The sequence below is a fragment of the Scylla paramamosain genome, chromosome 45 (assembly GCF_035594125.1).
Source record: "Scylla paramamosain isolate STU-SP2022 chromosome 45, ASM3559412v1, whole genome shotgun sequence".
Classification (NCBI taxonomy): domain Eukaryota; kingdom Metazoa; phylum Arthropoda; class Malacostraca; order Decapoda; family Portunidae; genus Scylla; species Scylla paramamosain.
In genome coordinates this window covers 2426005-2437500 of record NC_087195.1, presented here as the reverse complement: position 1 = coordinate 2437500, position 11496 = coordinate 2426005, and the positions used below count along the sequence as shown (strand labels likewise).

The 11496-nt window shown below is 41.0% G+C and overlaps 1 protein-coding gene across 5 annotated transcripts in view; it reads right to left on the bottom strand.

Moving 5' to 3' along the window:
* LOC135094260 (protein bric-a-brac 2-like) overlaps positions 1-11496 on the bottom strand; it is a 74251-nt gene that overhangs the window by 29043 nt on the left and 33712 nt on the right. The window contains exons 7-8 of one of the 5 annotated variants that reach the window (XM_063994243.1): positions 1143-1163; positions 1-311 (exon numbers count right to left, since the gene is read on the bottom strand). The exon at positions 1-311 is cut by the window's left edge and continues 1950 nt beyond it. The exons of 2 other annotated variants lie outside the window; for them this stretch is intronic. In XM_063994243.1, the coding sequence (XP_063850313.1) occupies positions 1-311; positions 1143-1163 (332 nt within the window). Of the gene's footprint in view, positions 312-1142; positions 1164-5694; positions 8328-11496 lie in introns of those variants that run through there. 2 more of the 5 variants (XM_063994244.1, XM_063994242.1) reach the window with 2 other exon arrangements.

Genomic DNA, 11496 nt, shown 5'->3' with positions numbered 1-11496 from the left:
GGCGCCTGGGGTGGCGGGAGCGGTGTGGCGCGGCGCCCCGTGGGGGGACACGGAAGCGTCAGAGCTGCCCTCCTCGGAGTGCTCTCCCTTCATCTGCTTGTTGATCTTCTTCCACTTCTGGCGGCGGTTCTGGAACCAGATCTTGACCTGCTGCTCGGGCAGACGCAGGCGCTGCGCGATGTCCCGCTTCCTGGTGCCTGTCAGGTACTGGTTGAGCAGGAATTCTTTCTCCAGCTCCAGGATCATGTGCCGCGTGAACGCCGTCCGCTTGCGCTTATACTCAATGCCGTGAGGGAACCTGATGCCCGCCGCTGCAAGGAACAGAGCCTGTCACCTTCCCCTGTCACCCTCACGCCCTGCCTGCCCTGCTACACTACTGCCTCAATGACTGGCTGGCTGACTGCTCTCTATGTTCATCAGATATATATTGCAATGTCTCTCTCACTCCTCTTGGTCTTAACTTTATCCCGTGTGTGTGTGTGTGTGTGTGTGTGTGTGTGTGTGTGTGTGTGTGTGTGTGACAGGACAGACCAAGAGGCAGAAACAACTCATAAAACCAGATAAGCGAGATAAGACAGATAAGAATGAAGAAAAAATAAAAATAAATAAAAGTGAAAAGACACATAGGAAGTCTAAATCTACGAAAAATGAATGAAAAATCAATCCTTTGAAAAAAGAAATTTACTCCCTAAGGAAAGAAAAAAGAAAAATAATGAATACCAAACAACCATAAAAAGACAAGAAAAAAATAAAAGAAAATCAAGAATAAACCAAAATAAAACAATAAACAAACAAAATAAAAAATAAAAATTAAATTAATCAACAAGACATAAAAACCCAAGAAAAACAGAAAAAAATAAAATAAATAAAAAGCAACCAACTAAACCTAATCTACCTGAGATGAAGAAGAGAGATCAAGAGAGACAAAGACAGACAAAACACAGAGAAAGAGAGCGAGAGCAAGAGTGAGAGAGAGTGAGAGAGAGAGAGAGAAACCAAAGATGCAACAGATAAGAGAAGAGAAGATGCAACAGATAAGAGAAGAGAAGAAAGATAGAATAAAAGTGTACATGTGTGTGAAGTCAAGTGAGTGAATGAGTGAGTAAGGGAAATCATGATGCTCGTCTTCTCTTCAGACTTACCGAAAAGCCTTCCACCCCCACCTGCAAAGAGATGAGAGAAAATTCATCTATTACACCCATTCATTTGCTACACTTCGAGCCTTATCAGTTAGAGCAAGGGACAGAGAGAAAGAGAGAGAGGGGGAAGGAGGGAGAGTCAAGGGAAAGGCAAGACTGACTAATAGAGAAGAGAGCTTATCTTTTTTATTTTTTTTTATTTTAGTATATGTAAGGAATTATCTTTTTTTTTTCATGGGTCACAGTCTCTTCCAGTCATGTAGGGAGTGTGTCATTCTGAATACTGTTGTTGTTTTGTTTTTGCATTTTTGTATTTTTTTTTTATTGGGCTAAGTCACATGTTACTTTTTTTTTTCCAGCCAGCTCTATTATACTTGAGAAAATTTTTAAAATCACATCAACATTCTAATTAACAGTGACTCTATCTTTCTTTTCCATCTATAAATGTAAGTAAACAATAATATAATCAATAATAATTCTATATTTTTTTCTTCACTGTCTATATACTTAAATGAACCATATTCTAATTAACACCAACTGTATAATATATTTTACTGCCTATCAATCTAATTTCACTCCTCAAACTTTTCTTTTACTGGTCTAAGCCACAATCACTTTTTATCAGCCAGCTCTACTATACCTGAGAACATTTCTAAACTCACCTATCACTACACTGACACTACTTCTATAACTTCTTAACTGCCTATGAATCTAACTAATGTAACTCTTTCCTAAACTTGTTTTTAATTCCTGCTTCTCCTCTTCACCCAACTCCCTCAGTGGTGTTCTTCCTTGCAGCACAGGCAGACACAGTGATTAAGCCAGCTATCAGGTGCCAGCAAACACTCCTTGCCACTGACACAGTACAAGCACTGTCATCTTCCTTCCAAGGGTGTCCTGTTCTTCACGCTGCTGTCACTCTTGCTTGTAATCCTTCTGTTTTACCTCCTTCATACATAACAAGTACTGGTATCTTTCTAACTTTATTGGTCTCCTTATAATCCTTTGCTTTCCAGTTTGCAAGACCTCTAATGGTGTCAGTCTTGCTTATGAACCTTTGATTTTCTTGAAACAAAAACAAGAGCCACGTCCTTTCAGTATACAAGACTTCTAATTCCGTCACTCCTTTGCTTTCATCTCCTTGCAACAAAGTACTTTCCTTCAGTATAAAAGATGTCTAACTTTGTCACTCTTGCTTATAATCCTTCTTGTGTGCCTCCTTCAAACAAAACAAATACTTCCTTCCAATGTGCAAGACCTATTTTTTTCCAGGTCACTCCAGCTACTTGCCTTGACTGGTGTCTCTTCCAGCGTGCTTCATCCATTCAGCATCCACGTCATCCACTCTGAACCACCTAATGAGGGAATTCTGGGGTTCCACAGGGTAACAAGGGGAAGACAGAGAGATGGAGGGATGTTACTGTAGTAGAACTGCAAAGGATGGGAGTCACAGAAGATGCATGGGACAAAAACAACTGGAGGAGACTTGTACATGGTGCCAACTGTTCCCTCTAGGGAAAATGGCTAAAGAAGAAGAATAAGGGCAACAACAATCTCACAAACACTAGGAGGTAACTATGATCAATGCCACAGCAAGGCCAGACAACATGGGTTTATGCTGTGGTTATGTTAGCAGCACCAAACACTCTGATAGTTATGACAATACACATCACTGCCCCAGAACCTGCCAGTCACACCAGCTGTTCTGCCACACCATGCCAACCTAGACAGTGTGGTGTGGTGATATTCTCATACTAATAACTATCTCTGCATGAGTTGAAGGTGTAGAAGTCCCCTCTTTTTCTTTACGTAAGTGGTGCTCTGGCAAAGGGGAACAAAAAGCCAACGAAAAAAGGCCCACTAAAGGTGACAGACCCAACAAACACTTCCCTTCTTCTACCCTGTTTATATCAAATGGTAAAACAAACACTTCTTTACAATTATCTTCATCAGAACCTTATGTCGAATGGTACAACAAAAAAGCATCCTTTCTTTTGTATCTGTGAAAGCTTTCTGTTTATACTGAGTGGTACAATGAACACTTAAACGCTTCCCTTCTCTTATGTATATAAAAGTCTACTGTTTATGTTAAAAGGTACAACAAAAAAACTGCCTTCTGTCTTCCTCAATGCTTTCTGTTTACATCAATGCTGCAGACACCACTCACATCAGCAGATGGTACAGAATTTATTAGTAATTCATTGTGTTTAGTGCCTCTTCTGTAAAGTTTTTGTAATTGGAGCTAAGACACACACACACACACACACACACACACACACACACACACACACACACACACACACACACACACACACACACACACACACACACACACAGTCTTGTATATTATTAAATGTTAAACGTTCACTCCTTTCTAAAATCTTCCCCAACATTTTAATTTAATTTTCAAGTATGTACTTTATTCTCTCTCTCTCTCTCTCTCTCTCTCTCTCTCTCTCTCTCTCTCTCTCTCTCTCTCTCTCTCTCTCTCTCTCTCTCTCTCTCTCTCTCTCTCTCTTAAATAATGGGTGATTTTTACAGACTAATAAAATGCACTTTCAATAATGGGTAAGTCATTATATGAAGAAATGGTCAGACTGGTAATTATATTTTTTAATGGGTATAGAAATAAGGGAATGAGTGATTTTAATGGGTGAAAAGGTTATGTAATGAAGGGACAAGTAATATTAATGGAGTAATGGTTATGCTTTTCAAGAGTAATGGGTGAGGCTTAACAACAAATGGGTGATTTGTACACAGATAAAACACTCCCAACCATATCACAATAACAATCCCACACCATATCACTATAACGCTCCACATCATCATCAACACTCCCAAACCATCGTGTCACCATTAAAACTCCCTCCCATGTCACCATCGTTCCCTCCCATGTCACCAATAACACTCCCATACCACCATGTCACCATTAAAATTCCCTCCCATACCAACACATGACCATTAAAAACTCCCTCCCATGGCACCATCATTCCCTCCCATATCATCACTAACATTCCCACACAATCACATCACAAGTAAGTCCCTCCAATCACCATTCATCCCTCCCATGTGACCATAACATTCCCACACCCATCACCACATCACAACATTTCCCTTCACCCCCCAAACAATATTCCTTTATAATAGTGAAGCAGAAAATGTCACAGTAATCTGGCTGCCCAAGGACATGGGGACACAGGGACTTGGGAACACAGGGACTTGGAAGCACAGGGACATGGGGACACAGGGACATGGAGACAGGGCCAAGATAACACTGCCGGTGACTGATACTCTTACTCACTGACTGGTCAATGTATTCGTGTCTTCTGAAATGTGCAGGATATTCACTGTATTGTACTGAAAAAAACATTACTGGTTCATAAGATATCAGATTATTTCCTTTTCTTAATAATCCAGTATCTTATAATTAAGTAAAAGTTTTGATGGAAGTACAGTTTGCTGGAAATACAAGTTTAGTCTAAAGCACATTTCAAAACATGAGCATTGTAATTGTGACTAAAGGTTCTGTTTTAAAATACTGTACGTTAGTCTGTTGTGCATTTCAAAACAAGATGTATTTCAAAACAACATCGTCACATTAACTCAAGGTTCTGTTTGAAGTAGTGTATGTTAGTGTGCTGCACGTTGCAAGACAAAGAGCATTATAGCATTAAGTGTTGCCAGAAATACTATGTTAATCTGTCATACATATCAAACCAGGATGCATTTCAGGAACGTGGACATCATATCATTCACCAAGTTTCGTTTGAAATAATGTAAGTTTAGTTTGCTGTGCGTTTCAAAGTATAGTGCATTTCCGAGCACCACAACCATCACAACCATCACGTCGCCAAGGAATCAAGACAAATAAAACCAAAAAACAAACACACCGGAAAATTTATTAATGGAAAAAACATAATCAACTTTTGAGAGAGAGAGAGAGAGAGAGAGAGAGAGAGAGAGAGAGAGAGAGAGAGAGAGAGAGAGAGAGAGAGAGAGAGAGAGAGAGAGAGAGAGAGAGAGAGAGAGAGAGAGAGAGAGAGAGAGAGAATCTTTACCACAATGGGAAGAGGAAGAGGGGGATGTGATAATTAATTTTAATGTCAAAAGAACAATGGAAATATAACTCACTCTCTCTCTCTCTCTCTCTCTCTCTCTCTCTCTCACACACACACACCCACACACACACACACACACAAAGGGACAGGAAGCCAATGAAGTATTTCCTCATAGACAATAAAATAAAAACTTACTTACAAAACAGAAAAATAAAAGTACGTAAGTAGTGTAAAGTAATACATCGAAGAAACTTAATAATAATAATAATAATAATAATAATAATAATAATAATAATAATAATAATAATAATAATAATAATAATAATAATAATAATAATAATAATAATAATAATAATTGTCAACTTTTTTCTTACTTCATAATAATAATAATAATAATAATAATAATAATAATAATAATAATATACATAGCATATCAACATAACCTACTGTCTTTTTATTGTAGCGTGCACAAGAAGGAAGTCATGTACGTGTCAATGTCTATACACACACACACACACACACACACACACACACACACACACACACACACACACACACACACACACACACACACACACACACACACACACATGAGTATGATCTAGGAGCATTTAAATATTTTGGTAAGGGGAAAAAAAGAAGGGAAGGGAAGGAAGGGAGGAGGTGGAGAAAGAGGAGACAAACTAAAGTGAAGTAAAAACTAAATAGAGAGAGAGAGAGAGAGAGAGAGAGAGAGAGAGAGAGAGAGAGAGAGAGAGAGAGAGAGAGAGAGAGAGAGAGAGAGAGAGAGAGAGAGAGAGAGAGAGAGAGAGAGAGAGAGAGAGAGAGAGAGAGAGAGAGAGAGAGCGAGAGAGAGAGAGAAATACAATAATAGAAAAAAGCCAAGTTAAATTAAATCTAAAATATCTGAGAAATAAACAATAAAACTCACTTGGAACAGACTTATAAAGAATACTAATAATAAATAAAGAAAACAATGAGCAAATAATGATAATAATTCTTTCCTCTTCCTAATTTGTCTTTTCTTTTTCATTTCCTTTCATTCTTTGTCTCCTCTTCCCCATTCCTACTTTCTTTCTTTCATTTCCTGCATTCTGGTTCTTTTCATCACATTTTCCTGTTTTGGCTTTTGTGAGAGTTTTCCATTTTACTTTGTCCTCTTTTTAATTTTGGCTTCAAAGATAAAGTTTTACTCCCATTCCTTAAGTTCTGTATGAAAATTTTACCATCTCTCTTATTCCTCAATCATATTTTCCCATTCCTGTTTTGTTTCTCTACCAAAACTTCCTCTTCTTCTCTTCATTCCTGCATCAAATTTTCCCATTCCTCTCTAATTTCAGTACAAAAATTACAAAAATCTCCCAATTCTCCTCACTCCTTAAAAACTTTCCAATCTTCCATTTATTTCAGTACAAAACTCCCATTTCTCTCTTTAAAAATTTTTCCCACTTCCCTTTCATTTCAATACAAAAACTCCCCCATTTCTCTCCTGTCATCCACAAAACTTTCCAATCTCCCATTCACTTTAATACAACACCCCCACTTCTCTCCTCACTCCTACACAAAACTTCCCAGCAACCCTTCAACTAATTTCCATCCACAGTGAGTATTTGTCATTTATTTCCCTGTATACAACTTTCTCCTCTCTTTGTAACCCTGTGAGATCTTGCCAGACCCACACCCACACCCACAATAGGGCTGGGTGGGTGCGTGTGGCTGAGTGCGGGTGTAGGGAGCAGAGGGATAGCCAGGGTGGGTGTGTGGGTGACCCTGACAAACAGTTCCTTTGAATGTCCTTCCCTTGAGCAATTAAGGCACTAATTAAGGCACTGTAACTAAGTGCCTGGTCAGTGTGGGCTGGAAGCTACTACTGTATCACTATCACACAGCCCTACCACACTATTCTGCTGCTGTATGTGTGTGCGGAAGAGAGGGAGGAGGAGACAGCAATAGTTGTAGTAAAAGTTGTAGTTTATGGTGATAGAAAAATAGTAGTGTAGTAATGACTGCAGTGGGTGGCACTGATGGTAGATGATAGTAGTAGTAGTAGTAGTAGTAGTAGTAGTAGTAGTAGTAGTAGTAGTAGTAGTAGTAGTAGTAGTTTATAGTGACAAAAATACAGAAAAATTGTAGTTTTGATAGTGGTGGTGATTGTGGTGAGTGGTGATAGTGATGGTACAAAGTAACAGTACCAGTAGAAAAGCTATTGTGCAGTAGTATTGTCAGTAGTCCTTAATGGTGACAGAAAAATAGTATAGTGATGAGAGGCTATAGTGGTGTGTGTGGTAACAGTAGCAGCAGAAAAGCTAGTATGTGGTAGTATTGATAGCAGCAGTAGCAGTAGCAGTAATAGCAATAAGTAGCTAGGTGGGTGAAGCAGTCCGTCTCAAAACCAAATCAGTGGGTTGCTCTTCCCCACCACCACCACCACCACCACCACCACTGTCACCCTCCTCGCCCTTGCTGCCATCACCAAGCATGGCAGCAGCAGCGGCAGCAGCATTGGCCTTCTTCTGTGAGGCGGTGGAGCAGAGGAGGACATGTTCCTTGATGTAGTACCTGTTTCTGAAAGTCCGGCGGCAGATTGGACACACGTACTCCTCGCCTGAGTGTTGGACGCGCTTGTGTTTGTTAAGGTTTGAGCGCGATGTGAAAGTCTTGTGGCAGATATCACACACTATGGGCGATGACGAGGGTGGGGTGCCTACTGCCGCCCCCACCACCACGCCTCCCACCCCTACCGCATTCCTGGTTGAGGTGGTGGTGGAGGTGGGGGTGGTGGCTGGGTTGGTGGATGGGGGAGTGAACCCAGGGAGAAAGGTGGAGAGAGGGGATGGGGTGAGAGACTGACTGAGTGATGGGGAGGGGGACCGGCCAGCCCCTGGGGACCTTAACACTGCTGCCTTGCCCTGGGGGAGGTGTGGGGTGACTGGCTTGGCTCGGATACCCCCTGGGACACCCCCTGGGATACCCGCTGGGATACCCCCTGGGGAGCCTGGGGAGCGCATGAGCCCTGGGGATATGCCCTGCCCCGGGGACCTGGAGGTACTCGGGGATCTGCCCTGCCCCGGTGGCCGCTGTGCCCCGCCCGCCGCCCCCATGTGGTCTGCTACCAGGCGCGCGAAGGTGCCTGAAAGTAGCAAAACAGACGGTCACTGGGGGCGGCGGCGGCAGCGGCGGCAACGGCACAGACGGCTCAGCAAGACCACACCAGCCACGTGTCTTTACCTTGTGTTTGGACAGACAGGAGGGAGGAAAGACTTTGTTTCCTTGTGTGTGTGTCATCTTTGAATACCAAGTTTTTTTTTCTTTTTTTCTTTATCTCTAAACACCAAGTTATTATATATGTATATATATTTTTATGTTGAAATGATTGAGTTTTTTTTTTCTATTTTGTCTTTGTCTACTTGTCTCTTGATGGAGTGAGTTCAATTTGTTTGTTTAAGTCTCATCTTTACTTATTTACTGTGTTTTTATTTTAAGTTTATGAGAAATGAAGGTGTTTATTTACCTGTCTGTCTGTCTTTACCTTGTGTTTTGACAGGAGGGGGTCAAGTTAGTTTGTTTGTCTCATCTCTGAATTAGTTTCCTTTCTTTTGTTATGGTTTGTTAATCAGTGAGAGCACAGCCTTATTAATAATTTCTTTAGGCTTAGTTGGGCCTCTCTGTACCTCAGCAGTAGGCCTAGTGATTTGATAGGCCTCTACCATACTTGCACTCATGTGTATCTTTAAAGTTACTTTGTTTTTATTGATATCATCATCATCATCATCATCATCATTATTATTATTATTATTATTATTATTATTATTATTTCTTTATCAATTTACCCTTTTTTGGGGGAGACAACCTTGGTTTATGTATATATGTATGTATGTATGTATATATTATTATTACTATTACTATTATTATCATTATTTGATGTTACTTTGCTTTATATTCCCATTATTATTATTATTATTATTATTATTATTATTATTATTATTATTCACTATCATCCTTCTTTCTTCCTCTTTACAATTATCACTACTTTTCACATAATTCCATCACTACATTGGATTTTCTTCTTATTATTGCTCATTAACAATCAAAATGTTATTCTTTTTATCTGAACATACAGAACAGAGCACCTCTCTCTCTCTCTCTCTCTCTCTCTCTCTCTCTCTCTCTCTCTCTCTCTCTCTCATGCATACACAATAAAGAACATACAAGAAAACAAAATACACTTTATCTTTCAAAATTAAAACACAATAAAAGTAAAAATATATTTAAATAAATAAAACAAAAAATAAAGAAAAGTGAAACAAATATATGACTACTTAAAAAAAAAAAAAAAAAAATATATATATATATATATATATATATATATATATATATATATATATATATATATATATATATATATATATATATATATATATATTATACACGCACACACACACACACACACACAGAAGTTCTCTCTCTCTCACACCCACACCCACACACACTAACAAACAACAAAAATAAATAAACAAAAATACACAACAACAACAACAACAACAACAACAATAACAACAACAACAACTCTTACCTCCCCAAATATTAACTCCTTGGAAAGCATGTGAAAGAAAGAAAGAAAGAAAGAAAGAAAGAAAGAGAGAGAGAGAGAGAGAGAGAGAGAGAGAGAGAGAGAGAGAGAGAGAGAGAGAGAGAGAGAGAGAGAGAGAGAGAGAGAGAGAGAGAGAGAGAGAGAGAGAGAGAGAGAGAGAGAGAGAGAGAGAGAGAGAGAGAGGGGGGGGAAGGGGGAAAAAAAAAGGGAGGGAAAAAATTGTCGGGGTCCACTGATAATTATGTAAGTACCCATGTTTGTTTATCTTTATTCTGGATTGATGGCGAGGAGGAGGAGGAGGAGGAGGAGGAGGAGGAGGAGGAGGAGGAGGAGGAGGAGGAGGAGGAGGAGGAGGAGGAAGAATGATAGGAGGAGGAGGAATGATAGAGGTCACTGTGTAATGAAGAGGAATGGAGATGAAATAACAGTTTTTCTCTTATTTCTTTTCAAGGGTCTTCGTTTTGGGACAGTTGGCAGCGTCAGAGGCAAGATACAAGCACAGAACAGTAATGATAAACAATTTCACCTTTCTTTCCTTCTTTTTCTGGTTATTTTCATCATTAACTGCAGCCACTCTCATGCACAGTCTCAATCATCCCTTTATTCTTATTCACTCTTTGGATGACTAGTGGTGTGGGGGAGGCTGGTGGTGGTGGAGGTGGTGTTCATAGGAGAGGTTGTGGGGATGAAGTTTAGGTTAGTGTAGCAAGTGATGATGGTGTTGATTTGTGGGGATGGGAGTTTAGTTGGGGGGTTCTAGTAATTGTCCTAGCTACCAGTGGGGGTCTTGGTGGGTAGATGAGGTTAACTGGTGTACAATAATGGGCTGTGTTGGGGATGGGTGAAGCAGAGACTGACAGCCTAGTGGGGATTCTGGTGGTAGTGGAGACTAGTTGGGAGCTAGTTGAGGTGGTGTAGTGAGTCCTGGTGGTGGTGGAGGCTAGATGAAGCTACTTGGGGTAAAACAGAGTCCTGATGATGGTGGGGCAAGTTGGGGGACACAGGGCCACACAACACCATGCACACCTCAGACTGGTAGTGACAGACTAGCTGGGGCTGGTTGGCATTAGTTGGGGTGGAGTAGAGGGGTTCCTGGTGGTAGTGGGGGTCAGTTGTGGTAGAGTAGTGGTTCCTTGTGGTGGTGGGTGAAGCAGGGGGGCACAGGGCCACACAACACTGCCTACACCTCAGTCTGGTTCGCTTCTCATGTCCCCGCAGGTTACACCTCTTGCAGCGCCACCGCCGTGCCCCATCCTGCTGGGGACAGTGCTGCAGTTCCCCCCTGCCCCCACCACTGTGGAGGGGGTGCGGCACGGGTAGTGGGGGAAGGGGTGATGGTCTCCTCCGCCCCCACTGCTGCCACCACTGTCCGCACGGCTGGAACAGTGAGGGAGGGAGGCTGAGCCCACCACACCACCACCACCATCACCATCACTACCATTACCACCACCACACCTCTACTACCACCATCACCACCACACTTATACTATTACTACTATCACTGCCACACTACCACCACACCACCACATTACCACACCTCCACTACCATCACCACTACACTCTTACCCCATTACTACTATCATCACCACACCACCACCACATCATCATTACAATCACCATCACAGTATCATTATTACTTCACCACTATCACACCATACTGTACACCACCACTGCTATTATCATCACCATACACAAATACATATATGCA